Here is a 17,432-nt window from a genome sequence, read left to right as displayed (position 1 = left end):
GCACGCAAAAAAACAGAACCATGCCTCGGCTCACCAGATGTCAACCTGTCGCTAAGGTAGGTTTGCACACATCAAGAGTTCAAAACATACGAATTAGTGTCTAAAAAATTTATAGAGAAAGAAGCTGCTACATAATAGCACATCTGCATACGGACATCAGAACCACATTCAACTCTTTTGTGTTTCTCAATAGTCATAAGAAGACAATATGATAGAATCTAAAGCAAAGCAACCCATTCATATTATACTGATGATGTAATAATTCATTGTTTTGACGATCCCACAACAAGCATAGAAGAGCAAAAAAGATGTAGTGGCACTAAATACAACTGGATGTGATCTCACAAGCATAAAATATCAAATTTGAAAAAAAAGGTGGAGTGGCACTAAATACAGTCGGATGTAATCTCATAAGCGTAAACAATTAACGTGGCGCCCAGGAGCTAGGGTGAGGCGACCGCGGTAGGGGAGAAGGCGAGCAGGGGCGATGGGGTCGGCAGAAGAGTCGTCAACAACCGCACACGGGTATCGAAGGTTGTGACACATGACGGCAAGCATGGGGCTTCCTCGGGGGAGATCACTCAGGCTATGGCGATGCTACCCCCATCTGCACTGGGAGGCATCGGCCATGGTTGGTGATGTGCGGGATAACAGCTTTACGGCCGAGTTGGGCAACCCTAGCCTATTTTTTATGGTAGGTCGTGAGGAGTGGTGCGGTTTATTCATTCGGTTCAGCCGATATTTTCAGGCGGGGGAGGGGATGCGGTGCAGGGCCTAAGGGCATCTCCACGGGTGTACATCAAATCGATTCTAAATGTCCGAATCAGATGATTCGGACACTTTTAGTCATTTAATGGGGCACATCAAACGTCCGCGGAGCAGGCAGGGTGTCCGAATTCTGCTAAACCAGTAGCAAACGAAGAAGTGGCTTGAGGAGTCCGGACACGCTATGGACAAGCCTTGGACCCATAGTGAACCAGCTTTTCATCCTCCTCCCTTCTCTCTCCTCTCTCTCTATTAGACAAGAGATGGACATTAGGTGCACCAAATTGGATGACAGCCCCCTATCCGTTGTTTGCGGGCACGTCCGGACATGTTCGTGGATGTGTGGACGATCCTAATTGCCCTTTTTAATGTATGCTGTTGGAGACACCCTAAGCGAACAACGATCGATGGGGATGGGGATGACGAAAGAATGGTTGGGAGAAAAACTAACGTAAGATGAAACCTTTCATGTTGTTTAGGTAACCCTCCATTCACAAATATAAGGTCTTCTAAGTTATACTAAATGTGCGTCAATTAATATGGATCGGAGAGAGATTTTCTGAATCAGATGTATGAGACACGTTTTTGTTCATTTTTTTCAGTCCATATGAAGTTGATAGTAAAAATTTAAAATATTCAAAACATATATTTGCAACTTGAGGTAACCACAGAAATAAGGTATGTGTGTTTGAAAAAAATGCCATGCAACAACATACCGGAATCTTCATGCACCGCAGTAAAAATAGCATATTTGTTGATGAACAAATAGCAGGGTACTCATGTGACGCGGATATACATACACATGGATTGAACGGAAGTACGAAGCACACGCACACCATGGAACGACTCGGGTACAAATATGCTACCGAGTCGGCCACGGCAAGCAGCAGTCAACTAGCCACCTAGTTCTGCATTTGCCGCATCTATGGGTTCAGAACTGCATCGGCGCACCGGGTTCGCAAAGGCGAGACCACATCGGTGCAGAGCTCATGGGGGCAGATCGACTCTGCTGCCTCTGTCCCCAACTTCCTCATTACCCTCGGAGACGGAGTAGCGGACGAATAGGCCGCTCTTGTGATCAAGGGCACTCGGAATATAGCAGCACGCTATTCTCGTTTAAGCGCCTCTGGAACTGTGCCAGACGATCCTGTAAATCCACAATTCCAGCAGCTTTCTGTGAGAGGATACCGCTTAGTCTTGTAACGTAGTCGTCTAGTTGGTTGCCAGGCTGATCTGCTTCATCTAGTAAGTTCATCTCCTGATGAAACAAGAGGCCATTCACAGGTTAAGGCAAAATAATATGACGACCAATGACAGTGAGTCAGTGACGCAATTTACCATTTTAGGCGACTAACCTCTTTAATGATATCCAGGGTCTCTTCCACCTGCTTTCTGTGAGCACTCACTAAATCTTCCTCTTCCTGCACCAGTTAACAACCATCAAAACCTAACCCCGGACATATTGTATCAACGAAATTGTGCAGAAGTAATAATACTGCACCTGAAGGAGGTCATTCAGATGGTCATCTTCGTCTGGCACAGCCGTTCTAATTGGGTAAGCAACAGAATTTCTCATATTATTCTCCGAAGCTGGATCTCTACCCTTCCGTGCCTGTTGCCTTCCCTGCTGGTACATTGTATCTGGTACCACGGCTATGCCTGTTGCTGCAGTAACTCTGCTTCTTTGTTCATTGAAATAACCACCATTCGCCGAACTGAACTCAGTATCTTCCCTACCCTTGGGTATTCTATCCACAAACGATGGTGATGGCTGTTCTTTGGCATACTGCTGCTTGGGCCAACCAAACTTACTCCTTTCAGTGATATCATTCATTACCTCAGCTGCAGAGAAAGAGGGTACAACCGAAGCCAATGGGGAAGGACTCGATTCTCGTAAAGGTGCAGCGGCCAAAGGCACATCTTTCTTGCTGTTGCTTCCTTTTGACAGACTCTTCACTCTGAAGATGAGAATATGTTACATGTGTTACATGGACAAAAAGCAGCTACTGCAACATAAAGAATGAACAGAGATAAATACCTATCAGCATATCTCAATGTGTTCAGTGTATGTTCACAAGAGCCAGAACTAGGGGAAATGCATGATATCATGACAGTGCGCGAGTCTCCAATGAATGAATCTCGCAAAACTTCAGTCAACTTGCTACCACGGAAGGGAATATGATTCTGATCATTATCGAGTGCTCTGATGCATTCCTTTAAAGCAAGCAAACTTTTATTGATCTCAGCACCCTCAATTCTGCATAATATTTTTCAAACAGCACTTCAGTGTTAGCAAAAATCATATGTATATTCCTTACATAAGACAATAATAGAAGAAAGTTTTGTAAGATAACCTTGTTTGTTTATCATTTTCATTTGTATCAGCACCACGCTCACTGCCAGCCAGGTCAATAAACGACAACTTGCCGGCCAATCTGGGTGGCTTAGACTCATTGCCATCAACACGCCGTTTGATGGCAAGCTGAAGAATGGCATGAGATCGTGACGACTCCTCGTTCGCACCAGTTGTACCAGTACTTCTGGTGGCATTACCTCTCTCAATCAACTCCTTGATAGTTTCAAGATCAGACACCCTGTACTCTTGTAAACCAACAATGCAAACTTTCTGTTTTCCATCTTCTCTCATGCAAAGTTTACTACATGAGGTAATCATTGTTCAGAACTGAAACAAAATTGGCATTCTGCATAGACTATATTTATAAACATAACAGATTTAGGTATAATGTACCTCCTTTCATTAAGCAGATCATACAATTTCCCTCCGTAGATCTCAAAGAAACTAAAAAATAACTGAAACCCCTGATTCCGATATGTATGGTGCATTAGTCTCAAAATGTCCTGGGAGGCCTTTAGAGGAAGTGGTCTCATGGTGTAGGTTTTTCCACTACCTGGATGGACAATGTAAGTTAGGAGTTGTCTTTAGTCTGCTGCAATTTTAGACATATGCATCTAGAGGATGTTGGAGATATACCGGTTTGTCCGTATGCAAAACAAGTTGCCTTTGTACGATTGAAAATAGCAGGAACCACCGGTTCCACTGTTTCACGATAAACCTGTAAATAGAATGAATTCAGGTTGTTGAGAATAAATTTATAATACCTAATACTACAATTATATAGAGTGTGCAGATTATTGATCACCTCATCATTTGAAACGTCCTCATCCAAAACAGCATCGAACACAAATCCATGCTTTTCGACATACTCAGTGAGGTCAACCTGCAGAATTACGTGCCAGGCATCAAGCAATGAGAATAGGCTGCGAGTAGCAAGTTAAGATCATATGGACAAGTAAAAATAAGGCAGAAAGATGGGGATAACATGCTTGGCATGAACCTTAAGTTTAGTCTCATGGACAGTCAAAGAATTTTGTTCAATGTCTATGATATCTTCTTCTTTCTTCGATATCTCCTTCTTGTTCAGAGGTCTTTTGCGCACCTGCATTTAACATTAAACATCAAAGCTATAAAAAGTAGATGTCCTCATAACTTTGTATGAGCCATTGAGAAATATTTAATCATGGAGCGGACAAAGAAACATACCACCACTTTGATTTTGGCAACAGGAGCTGCCTTCTCTTTCTCAGGGAAGGCCTTGAGGTAGTTACTTTCAGCAAAAACAGCGGACTTGCTCATCTGCTTGTCTGTACCAAAGCTCATATTCGAATCTTCAAAGCCTTCTCCATTGGAATAACCAAACTTTTCAGCACCATCATACATTCCTTGTACTTGAAACTGTATATAAATATGAAATTACATTTAATACAGAATTTACAATGTGGGCAATATTATACAGTATGTCCCATTGCTACAACATTAAATATTTTGGTTTACCAGCGATCCTTCATCAGCATACCATCTAATCTAAAGAACTAACTTACACAAATCAATAGATTATATCGAACCATACAGCACAGATTTTCTTTTCCTGAAAATGAAGGTCAAAACCTCCCGGCCTTTGCATCCTCTGTTGATCACAGCCATAAATTCATTAAAATAGATGCAGAACATAGATGCCAAAGCACATATTTGCAGGCAGAGTACATGGCGTGGGCAGCATTGGCAGGAACATGACCAAAATGAGACCCAACAAATAACACCTACGGATGCAGTGCCACGTCTCACCAGCTACCTAAAACTGTACCAAACATTTAATTTCGCACAAGTAACTGAAATTCGCCTAAAACAAGACTAATGCCAAAACAAAAACGAAACAGTTCTTCGTTTGCTTTCCATACACCGATGATCCAAAGAAAATAAAAATACTTCTGAGGACCCATGCGGCCATGCCTCGACAACTGAATTCAGAACGTCAGACCAATAACACGTCCTACAATCAAGAATATTATAATCTAACGCAGCCACACGGGATCATCAGAACAGAAGCAGTACTTATAAAAACTGCAGCTCTCGTCTTACATCGGGGATAAGCTCGGTATCAAAGGCATGGAGGTCGAGCAGCCCGGGGCTGAGCTGGTGCCTCTGGCCCGGAGACTCCCCAGCCGCCGCGTCCCCTCCGCGCAGCCGTGCCGGCGTCGCCGGGTCCACCGACACGAAGATCTCCCCGTCCCCGCGGCGCAGCCCGCCGCGCTGCACGCAAAATCACCCCAAATCCAGATTCATGAGCTAACTGGAGATCACTCGCTGCACCGCAGATCTCGAGGAATCGTTGGCCGTACCTGGGTCCACCTGCCGGCACCGCCAGCCGTCGCGGCATTGGCGGGGACGTCGAAGAGGAGCTGCTCCGAGGTGAAGCGCCGGCGCCCGCCCGCGTTCATAGTCACCGGCGCGGTGGGGCTCGGGCTTCCGGCGCTGCCCTGTGGACTGGGGAGCAAGGAATGCAGGAAATGGGGAGGAGCGGAGCGGAGCAGGGGACAACGGGAGGCGGAGCGAGTCGTAGAGGGGAGTAGAGTAAAGGCCTCTCGTTTCGGACGGAGAGGGGTGGATTTGCAGTTTGCACCCTAGATTTCGACTGACGTCGCGCTTTCACCCCCCAGTTTGAATTTGGAGTGGAAACCAAGGGAACGGGTAGGAAGGGGAAAGTGGGCCGTCATTTGGGGCGAGGGGACCTTTTCTCTTTCGTCCCTGCAGCTTTTTCGGTTCTGGTTAGGCAAGGCCTGTCACCACGAGCTGGTGGGTATGGATTTCGTTTCCCTACTTTTTTGTTTTATTTATTTATTTATTTATTTATATATGTACAGTGAAAATTTTCCGGTTTTGAATGATAGTTAGGTCCCACGACTACATCAACTAATAGGGTGCATAATCGAGTTTTCGCCATGTGGACAGTGTGACAAATCGAACTTACATGGTCTTTAGGTCTCGCTCCCATGAGATTCAAGGGGGGGGGGGGGGGGGGGGGGGGGCATCGTCAATATGGCTTCTACCGCCACCGTTCAACTTCTCTCTAACATTTCCCATTGCTTCCATGTAGTAGTTGTGCTAGTCATAAAAGAGAGTTGCGTGTACCGTTTGACGTCGTATTCTACAACGATTCACTCTGCACATGTGTGATTCTTGTCCTTTGTTTGCCAATGGCGTTGCTTTGACTTTTAGTTTCATTTACTCCGGTGAGGGTCTCGATTCAAGGGCGACCATCGGTACCCTTTGCGGATCTACTGGTTCTTGGTCAAGTTCTCGTGTGTGGACTCGGGTGGTGAATCTAAGCCCCTTTGTGCGACATTATTGCGCAGCTCAAAGTCTAGAGGTTAGAGTCAGATGGCGAGAGCTCATCGGATCTCAGACAACAAAAAACAAGTGGAAGGTGTTTTGGCGGATAAGACGAGCATGAATCTTGCAGCTGATGAGGACTGGAAGACGGCGATGTCTAATGACGAAGAGGACCACAAGGCTCAGGTCTTAGTGACTAGGAAGCTGTTGTTGCCCTCGGTGTCGCAACTGCAAACGATAATTGGGGCAGGGGGTAGTGCGGCTAGCATGGAGCAATCCCATGGCCTCAGGGCTAGTTTTGTAAGTGATAATTTGTGTATAGTTGATTTCACAAGTTTGGGGACAAGTAGGTGCTTCAGTTATCCTTGTAGGGAATTGTTGGGCCCCTGAGAGTAAGGGTTTGTAGTAAGCAACAAATTTCCTCTGTGAATAACCAAGGTTATGTATCTGTTGGGGGGGGGGGGCTTAAAACGTAATGTTTAATATCTGTACACAGTTAGGAACTTTTTCTTGGTCCCCAACTTGTCTAGTGAGGGTGCCAATCTCACTAGCTTTCTAGTTACAAGGATAAGCATATCGTATGGTAGGAATTGATGATTGTAAGCAAGTAAAAAAGGGTTTAGAGAGTAGTAAAAGGGTTTAGAGAGTAGTAAAAGGGTTTGATTGAGATTTTAAAGATGAGAAATAAATGGACTGGGATCTATAGTTTCACAAGAGGCATCTCTCAAATGAACAAATGAACATGTCATAGGTGTTGTGAACAAATTATGATCGTGTATCGATTAAATTGCAGTTTTTATGATTATGATTATATATACCATGGTTGTTTATAGGCATTATTTCCTTGTATCCATAGACCTTTATCCAACTGTATCTATAACTAATACTTGAAGGAAATATGCCCTACGGATAATAATAAAGTTGTTATTTTGTATTTTCGTATTCATGATAAAGGTTTATTATTCATGCTAGAATTGTATTGATTGGAAACTTAAATACATGTGTGAATACATAAACAAACACTGTGTCCCTAGTAAGCCTCTAGCTCGTTGATCAAAGATGGTTAAGGTTTCCTAACCATGGACATGTGTTGTCATTTGATAACAGGATCACATCATTAGGAGAATGATGTGATGGACAAGACCCATTCGTTAGCTTAGCATATTGATCGTTCAGTTTATTGCTATTGCTTTCTTCATGTTAAATACATATTCCTTCGACTATGAGATTATGCAACTCCCGAATACCGGAGGAATACCTTATGTGCTATCAAACGTCACGACGTAACTGGGTGATCATAAATATGCTCTACATGTATTTCCGAAGGTGTTTGTTGAGTTGGCATAGATCGAGATTAGGATTTGTCACTCCGAGTATCGATATCTCTAGGCCCTCTCGGTAATACACATCATAAGCTTGCAAGAAAATGAGTAAAGAGATAGTTACGATATGATGTATTACGGAACGAGTAAAGAGACTTGCCGGTAACGAGATTGAACTAGGTATGAAGATACCGACGATCGAATCTCGGGCAAGTAACATACCGATGGACAAAGGGAATTATGTATGTTGTCATAACGGTTCGACCGATAAATATCTTCGTAGAATATGTAGCAACCAATATGGGCATCCAGGTTCCGCTATTGGTTATTGACCGGAGAGGTTTCTCGGTCATGTCTACATAGTTCTCAAACCCGTAGGGTCCGCACGCTTAACGTTCGTTGACGATATAGTGTTATATGTTTTGGTGAACGAATGTTGTTCGAAGTCCCGGATGAGATCACGGACATGAGGAGGAGTCTCGAAATGGTAGAGAGGTAAAGATTGATATATAAGACAATGGTATTTGGACACCGGAAGTGTTTCAGGACGTACCGGGAAGGAATCGGGTCATCGGAAGGGGTTCCGGGCGCCCCCCCCCCCCCCCGACAAGTTATGGGGCTTATGGGCCAAAGGAGGGGACAGACCAGCCCATAAGGGGGCTGCTGCGCCTCCTCCCTTGTTTGGCCAGCCCTAGGGAAGGAAAAGTGGGAGGGCTATCCCATCCTGCCTTTCCCTCTCATGGGAGAAAGGAAGGGGGGCACCCTCCCCTGTCTTTCCCCGCACTCCAAATAAGGAAAGGCGGCGCAGCTTGGGAGGGATCCCAAGTAGGATTCCTCCTACTTGGGCGCCTCCTTTGGATGCTCCTCCCTCCCACCCACCTGTATATATGTGGGAGGGGGGCACCTAGCAGACAACAAATGAATTGTTAGTCGTGTGCGGCGCCCCCTCCACCGTTTACACCCCCAGTCATAATTCGTAGTGCTTAGGAGAAGTCCTACGGAGATCACTTCACCATCACTGTCACCACGCCGCCGTGTTGACGGAACTCATCTACTACCTCGACATCTTGTTGGATCAAGAAGGCGAGGAACGTCACCAAGCTGAACGTGTGCAGAACGCGGAGGTGTCGTGCGTTCAGTACTTGATTGGTTGAAGCATGAAGAAGTTCGACTACATCAACCACATTGTGAAAAGCTTCCGCTTATGGTCTACGAGGGTACGTAGACACACTCTCCCCCCTCGTTGCTATGCATCTCCATAGATAGATCATTGTGTGTGCGTAAAAAAATGTTTTCCATGCAACGTTTCCCAATAGTGGCATCATGGGCCAGGTCTATGCGTAGATGATACGCACGAGTAGAACACAAAGAGTTGTGGGCGGTGCTAGTCATACTGCTTACGACCAACGTCTTATTTTGATTCGGCGGTATTGTGGGATGAAGCGGCCCGGACCAACCTTACATGTCCACGCACATGAGACTGGTTCCACCGACTCACATGCAACTAGTTTTGCATAAAGGTGGCTGGCGGGTGTCTGTTTCTCCTACTTTAGTTGAATCGAATTTGACTATGGCCGGTCCTTGAAGAAGGTTAAACAGCAAACTTGACGAATCACCGTTGTGGTTTTTGCCGTAGGTAAGAACGGTTCTTGCTAGAAGCCCATAGCAGCCACATAAAACTTGCAACAACAAAGTAGAGGACGTCTAACTTGTTTTTGCAGGGCATGTTGTGATGTGATATGGTCAAGACATGATGTGATGAACGTTATTGTATGAGATGATCATGTTTTGTAAGTTATCGGCAACTGGCAGGAGCCTTATGGTTGTCTCTTTATTGTATGAAATGCAAACGCCATGTAATTGCTTTACTTTATCACTATGCGTTAGTGATAGTTGTAGAAGCAATAGTTGGCGTGACGACCTTGACGCAACGACGCTACGATGGAGATCAAGGTTTCAAGCCGGTGATGATGGAGATCAGGACGATGCTTTGGAGATGGAGATCAAAAGCACAAGATGATGATGGCCATATCATGTCACATATTTTGATTGCATGTGATGTTTATCTTTTATGCATCTTATTTTGCTTAGAACGGCAGTAGCATTATAAGATGATCCATTCACTTAATTTCAAGATAAAAGTGTTCTCCCTGAGTATGCACCGTTGCTACAGTTCGTCGTTTCGATACACTACGTGATGATCGGGTGTGATAGACTCTATGTTCACATACAACGGGTGTAAGACAGTTTTACACATGCGGAATACTTGGGTTAAACTTGACGAGCCTAGCATGTACAGACATGGTCTCGAAACACTGTAGACCAAAAGGTCGAACATGAGTCATATAGTAGATATGATCAACATAGAGATGTTCACCATTGATGACTACCCCATCTCACGTGATGATCGGACATGAGTTCGTTGATTTGGATCATGTATCACTTAGATAAACTTGAGGGATGTTTACTTAAGTGGGAGTTCATTAGTAATTTGATTAACTGAACTTAATTTATCAGGAACTTAGTCTTGATAGTTTTGCATATCTATGTTGTAGATCAATAGCTCGCGATATAGCTCCTAAATATTTTTGATATGTTCCTAGAGAACACTAAGTTGAAAGATGATAGTAGAAATGATGTAGATTGGGTCCGTGATCTGAGGATTATCCTCATTGCTGCACAGAAGAATTATTTCCTTGATGCACCGCTCTTGATGCACCGCTAGGTGACAGGCCTATTGCAGGAGCAGATGCAGACGTTATGAACGTTTGGCAAACTCGATATGATGACTACTTAATAGTTTAGTGCACCATGCTTTAGGGCTTAGAACCGGGACTTCAAAAAGGTTTTGAACGCCGCGGAGCATATGAGATGTTCCAAGAGCTGAAATTGGTATTTCAGACTCATGCCCGTGTCGAGAGGTATGAGACCTCTGACAAGTACTTTGCCTACAAGATGGAGGAGAATAGCTCAAATAGTGAGCATGTGCTCGGAATGTCTGGGTACTACAATCGCTTGGATCATGTGGGAGTTAATCTTCCAGATAAGAAAGTGATTGACAGAGTTCTCTAGTCACTATCACCAAGCTACTAGAACTTCATGATGAACTATAATATGCAAGGGATGACGAAAATGATTCCCGAGCTCTTCGCGATGCTGAAATCGGCGAAGGTAGAAATCAAGAAAGAGCATCAAGTGTTGATGGTTAAACAAGACCACTAGTTTCAAGAGAAACAGCAAGGGAAAGAAAGGGAACTTCAAGAAGAATGGCAAGCAAGTTGACACTCTCGAGAAGAAGCCCAAAGGTGGACCCAAGCCTGAAACTGAGTGCTTCTACTGCAAAGGAAATGGTCACTGGAAGCGGAACTACCCCAAATACTTGGCAGATAAGAAGGATGGCAAAGTGAACAAAAGTATATATGATATACATGTTATTGATGTGTACCTTACTAGTGTTCGTAGTAGCCCCTGGGTATTTGATACCAGTTCAGTTGCTAAATAACACGAAGCAGGAGTCCCAGAATGAACAGAGACTAGTTAAGGGTTGCTACCTCTTGAGCTTGCGTTGTTTTTTCCCTTGAAGAGGAAAGTGTGATGCAGCAAAGTAGAGTAAGTGTTTCCCTGAGCTTTTGAGAACCAAGGTATCAATCCAGTAGGAGACAACGCGCAAGCCACTGAATACCTGCACAAACAAACACCAACTTGCACTCAACGCGATAAAGGGGTTGGTAATCCCTTCACAGTTATTTGCAACGTGAGATCTGATATAGATGGATAAACGGTACAGTAATATTTTTGATTTATGGAACGGAAAATAAAAGATTGCAAAGAAAGTAAATAGGAAACTGAAATTCTAGATCGGAAACTTATATGATGGAAAATAGACCCGGGGGCCATAGGTTTCACTAGAGGCTTCTCTCAAAATAGAAATTATTACGGTGGGTGAACAAATTACTGCCGAGCAATTGATAGAAAATCGCAAAGTTATGACAATATCTGAGGCAATGATCATGAATATAGGCATCACGTCCGTGTCAAGTAGACCGAAACGATTCTGCATCTACTACTATTACTCCATACATCGACCGCTATCCAGCATGCATCTAGAGTATTAAGTTCATAAAGAACGGAGTAACGCCTTAAGCAAGATGACATGATGTAGAGTAATTAACTCAATCATTATGATGAAAACCCCATCTTTTTATCCTCGATGGCAACAATACAGTACGTGTCGGTTCCCCTTCTGTCACTAGGATCGAGCACCGCAAGATTGAACCCAAAGCTAAGTACTTCTCCCATTGCAAGAAAAACCAATCTAGTTGGCCAACCAAATCGATAGTTCGAAGAGACTTGCAAAGATATCAAATCATGCATATAAGAATTCAGAGAAGATTCAAATAATATTCATAGATAAGCTGGTCATAAATCAACAATTCATCGGATCTCAGCAAACACACCGCAAAAGAGTATTACATCGAATAGATCTCCAAGAACATCGAGGAGAACTTTGTATTGAGAATCAAAGAGAGAGAAGAAGCCATCTAGCTACTAGCTATGGACCAGTAGGTCTGTGGTAAACTACTCATGCTTCATCGGTGAGGCAATGGTGTTGATGTAGAAGCCCTCCATGATCGAATCCCCCTCCGGCAGGACGCCGAAAAAGGCCCCTAGATGGGATCTCACGGGTACAGAAGGTTGTGGCGGTGGAAAAGTGGTTTCGTGGCTCGGAAATTTTTGGGATATTTGAGAATATATAAGAGGAAGATCTAGGTCAGGGGGTCACCAAGGGGCCCACAAGGTCGGGGGGCACGCCCTACCCCCTTGGGCGCGCCCTCCACCCTTGTGGCCGCCTCGTGGCTCTTCTGACTTGCGCTCCAAGTCTCCTGGGTGTCTTCTCGTCCAAGAAAAATCATCGCGAAAGTTTTGTTCCGTTTGGACTCCGTTTGGTATTCCTTTTCTGCGAAACTCTAAAACAAGGAAAAATAGGAACTGGCACTAGGCTCTAGGTTAATAGGTTAGTCCCAAAAATCATATAAAATAGCGTATTAATGCATATAAAACATCCAAAATAGATAATATAATAGCATGGAACAATAAAAAATTATAGATATGTTGGAGACGTATCAAGCATCCCCAAGCTTAATTCCTGCTCGTCCTCGAGTAGGTAAATGATAAAAATAGAATTTTTGATGTGGAATGCTACCTAACATATTTATCCATGTAATTCTCTTTATTGTGGCATGAATGTTCAGATCTATATGATTCAAAACAAAAGTTTAATATTGACATAAAAACAACAAGACTTCAAGCATACTAACAAAATAATTATGTCTTGTCAAAATAACATGGCCAAAGAAAGCTTATCCCTACAAAATCATATAGTCTGGCTATGCTCCATCTTCATCACACAAAATACTCAAATCATGCACAACCCCGATGACAAGCTAAGCAATTGTTTCATACTTTTGATGTTCTCAAACTTTTTCAACTTTCACGCAATACATGAGCATGAGCCATGGACATAACACTATGGGTGGAATAGAAGGTGGTTGTGGAGAAGACAAAAAGGAGATAGTATCACATCAACTAGGCGTATCAACGGGCTATGGAGATGCCCATCAATAGATATCAATATGAGTGAGTAGGGATTGCTTTGCAACGGATGCACTAGAGCTATAAGTTTATGAAAGCTCAGAAAGAAAACTAAGTGGGTATGCATCCAACTTGCTTGCTCACGAAGACCTAGGGCAATTTGAGGAAGCCCATCATTGGAATATACAAGCCAAGTTCTATAATGAAAATTCCCACTAGTATATGAAAGTGATATCATAGGAGACTCTCTATCATGAAGATCATGGTGCTACTTTGAAGCACAAGTGTGGTAAAAGGATAGTAACATTGTCCCTTCTCTCTTTTTTCTCTCTTTTTTTATTTGGGCCTTCTCTCATTTTTTGGCCTCTTTTTTTCGTCTGGAGTCTCATCCCGACTTGTGGGGGGATCATAGTCTCCATCATCCTTTCCTCACATGGGACAATGCTCTAATAATGAAGATCATCACACTTTTATTTACTTACAACTCAAGAATTACAACTCAATACTTAGAACAAATTATGACTCTATATGAATGCCTCCGGCGGTGTATCGGGATGTGTAATGAATCAAGAGTGGCATGTATGAAAGAATTATGGACGGTGGCTTTGCCACAAATACGATGTCAACTACATGATCATGCAAAGCAATATGACAATGATGAAGCGTGTCATATAAACGGAATGGTGGAAAGTTGCATGGCAATATATCTCAGAATGGAATGGAAATGCCATAATAGGTAGGTATGGTGGCTGTTTTGAGGAAGGTATAAGGTGGGTGTATGGTACCGGCGAACGTTGTGCGGTACTAGAGAGGCTAGCAACGGCGGAAAGGTGAGAGTGCGTATAATCCATGGACTCAACATTAGTCATAAAGAACTCACATACTTATTGCAAAAATCTATTAGTTATCGAAACAAAGTACTACGCGCATGCTCCTAGGGGGATAGATTGGTAGGAAAAGACCATCGCTCGTCCTTGACCGCCACTCATAAGGAGGACAATCAAAAAAACATCTCATGCTCTGACTTCATCACATAACGGTTCACCATACGTGCATGCTACGGGACTCCCAAACTTTAACACAAGTATTTATCAAATTCACAATTACTCACTAGCATGACTCTAATATCACCATCTTCATATCTCAAAACAATTATCAAGCATCAAACTTCTCATAGTATTCAATGCAATTTATATGGAAGTTTTTATTATATCCTTTTTGGATGCCTATCATATTAGGACTAATTTTATAACCAAAGCAAATTACCGTGTTGTTTTAAGGACTCTCAAAATAATATAAGTGAAGTACGAGAGTTCATCAATTTCTATAAAATAAAACCACCGCCGTGCTCTAAAAGATATAAGTGAAGCACTAGAGCAAATTTGCCTAGCTCAAAAGATATAAGTGAAGCACATAGAGTATTCTAATAAATCACGATTCATGCGTGTCTCTCTCAAAAGGTGTGTACAGCAAGGATGATTGTGGCAAACTAAAAAGCAAAGACATATCATGTGGTGAATAAAAATATAGTCTCAAGTAAAGTTATCGATAGATGAAGACGAAAGAGGGGATGCCTTCCCGGGGCATCCCCAAGCTTAGGCTCTTGGTATCCTTGAATATTACCTTGGGGTGCCTTGGGCATCCCCAAGCTTAGGCTCTTGCCACTACTTATTCTATAGTCCATCAAATCCTTACCCAAAACTTGAAAACTTCACAACACAAAACTCAACAGAAAATCTCGTAAGCTCCATTAGTATAAGAAAATAAATCACCACTTTTGGTACTGTTGTGAACTCATTATTTATTTATTGGTGTAATATCTACTGTATTCCAACTTTTCCATGGTTCATACCCTCCCCCTCCCCCCCAATACTAGCCATAGATGCATCAAAATAAGCAAACAACACGCGAAAAACAGAATCTGTCAAAAACAGAACAACCTGTAGTAATCTGAATAGTTCGCATACTTCTGTAACTCCAAAAATCCTGAAAAATAAGGACGTCCTAGGAAATTTGTATATCGATCTACTGTAAAAAAAATCAGGATTTTATCATGCTTCTGTGATTTTAAATAATTTTGGGACTGAGCGCAAAAGTTTCTATTTTTTCCGCAAGATCAAATCAACTATTACAGTAAGCTATCCCAAAGGTCTTACTTGGCACAAACACTAATTAAAACACAAAACCACATCTAACGAGAGGCTAGATGAAATATTTATTGAAAAACAGCAAGGAAAAATATTGGGTTGTCTCCCAACAAGCGCTTTTCTTTAAAGCCTTTTTAGCTAGGCATTGTGATTTCAATGATGCTCACAGGAAAGACGAGAATTGAAGCACAAAGAGAGCATCATAAAGTATGTGACAAACACACTTAAGTCTAACATACTTCCTATGCATAGGTATTTTTTAAGCAAACAAATTATCAAGGCAAGAAAAAAACTAGCATATGCAAGAAAGAAGAAAGAGACGATCACAATCTCAACATGAAGAGAGGTAATTTAGTAACACGAAAATTTCTACAACCATATTTTCCTCTCTCATAATAATTACATGTAGGATCATAAGAAAATTTAACAATATAGCTATCACATAACATATTCTCAACACGACCGACATGCATGCGGAGTTGACACTCTTCCAAAATAGTGGGACTAACATTAACTAAAGTCATGACCTCTCCAAATCCACTTTTATCAAAAAATTCATAAGATTGAACATTCTACAAATATGTGGGATCTAAAGTTGACACTCTTCCAAACCCACTTTCAATATTATTGCAAACATCATTATCAATCTTATATTCATCATGGGGCTTAAATAAATTTTCAAGATCATAAGAAGAATCACCCCAATCATGATCATTGCAACAAGTAGTGGACATAGCAAAACTAGCATCCCCAAGCTTAGGGTTTTGCAAATTATTATCACAATTGACATTAATGGAATTTATAATAACACCATTGCAATCATGCTTTTTATTCAAAGATCTATCGTGAATCACTTCATAAAGTACTTCATCACAATTTTTAGATTCACGAATTTCAAGCAAAACTTCATAAAAATAATCGAGTGCACAAAACTCACTGGCAATTGGTTCATCATAATTGGATCTCTTAAAAAGATTGGCAAGCGGATGAGGATCCATAGATCTTAGGTTCTATGAGTTGCAATAAATACACAATCATTCCAACCAAACGAGCAAACAAGCCAAATAAGACATCAAGGCAAACAAAAAGACGAACGGAAGAAGGGCGAAAGGCGAATCTTTTTGAAAATCGTTTTAGAAGTGGGGGAGAGGAAAACGAGAGGCGAATGGCGAATAATGAAATGCAAGGGATGAGAGTTTATGATGGGTACTTGGTATGTCTCGGCTTGGCATAGATCTCCCCGGCAACGGCGCCAAAAATTCTTCCAGCTACCTCTTGAGCTTGCGTTGGTTTTTCCCTTGAAGAGGAAACGGTGATGCAACAAAGTAGAGTAAGTATTTCCCTCAGCTTTTGAGAACCAAGGTCTCAATCCAGTTGGAGACAACACGCAAGCCACTGAATACATGCACAAACAAACACCAACTTGCACCCAACGCGATAAAGCGGTTGTTAATCCCTTCACGGTTATTTGCAACATGAGATCTGATATAGATGGATAAACGGTAAAGTGATATTTTTGGTATTTTTGGTTTATGGAACGGAAAGTAAAAGATTGCAAAGAAAGTAAATAGGAAACTGAAATTCTTGATCAGAAACTTATATGATGGAAAATAGACCCGGGGGCCAAAGGTTTCACTCGAGGCTTCTCTCAAGATAGAAATTATTATGGTGGGTGAACAAATTACTGCCGAGCAATTGATAGAAAAGCGCAAAGTTATGACGATATCTAAGGCAATGATCATGAATATAGGCATCACGTCCTTGTCAAGTAGACCGAAACGATTCTGCATCTACTACTATTACTCCACACATCGACTGCTATCCAGCATGCATCTAGAGTATTAAGTTCATAAAGAACGGAGTAACGCCTTAAGCAAGATGACATGATGTAGAGGAATTATCTCAAGCATTATGATG

At 42.3% G+C, this 17,432-nt stretch overlaps 1 protein-coding gene across 1 annotated transcript; it reads right to left on the bottom strand.

The window, feature by feature from the left end:
* Window positions 1-1,478: 1,478 nt before the first annotated feature.
* Window positions 1,479-5,752, bottom strand: LOC109766523 (kinesin-like protein KIN-13B). The gene is made up of 12 exons (XM_020325306.3): window positions 5,464-5,752; window positions 5,204-5,374; window positions 4,328-4,519; window positions 4,122-4,223; window positions 3,927-4,004; window positions 3,758-3,839; window positions 3,515-3,674; window positions 3,120-3,422; window positions 2,804-3,022; window positions 2,267-2,723; window positions 2,121-2,186; window positions 1,479-2,023 (listed from the first exon to the last, which is right to left on the bottom strand). The coding sequence occupies exons 1-12, from the start codon at window positions 5,560-5,562 to the stop codon at window positions 1,844-1,846; spliced, it is 2,109 nt and encodes a 702-aa protein (XP_020180895.1). The 5' UTR covers window positions 5,563-5,752; the 3' UTR covers window positions 1,479-1,843.
* Between the last annotated feature and the right edge of the window lie 11,680 nt (window positions 5,753-17,432).

The sequence above is a fragment of the Aegilops tauschii genome, chromosome 3, assembly GCF_002575655.3.
Source record: "Aegilops tauschii subsp. strangulata cultivar AL8/78 chromosome 3, Aet v6.0, whole genome shotgun sequence".
Taxonomy (NCBI): Eukaryota; Viridiplantae; Streptophyta; class Magnoliopsida; order Poales; family Poaceae; genus Aegilops; species Aegilops tauschii.
The sequence above is the reverse complement of the archived record's forward strand: the minus strand, read 5'-3'. Positions and strand labels throughout refer to the sequence as shown.

Excerpts from the sequence above, each read along its gene's own strand:
- LOC109766523 (XM_020325306.3), bottom strand. The coding sequence starts at position 5,562 with ATGAACGCGGGCGGGCGCCGGCGCTTCACCTCGGAGCAGCTCCTCTTC. Across the intron at positions 4,520-5,203 it reads ATACCGAGCTTATCCCCGAT|TTTCAAGTACAAGGAATGTA; the intron begins GTAAGACGAGAG and ends ATTTATATACAG. Across the intron at positions 2,724-2,803 it reads ACATTGAGATATGCTGATAG|AGTGAAGAGTCTGTCAAAAG; the intron begins GTATTTATCTCT and ends TCTCATCTTCAG.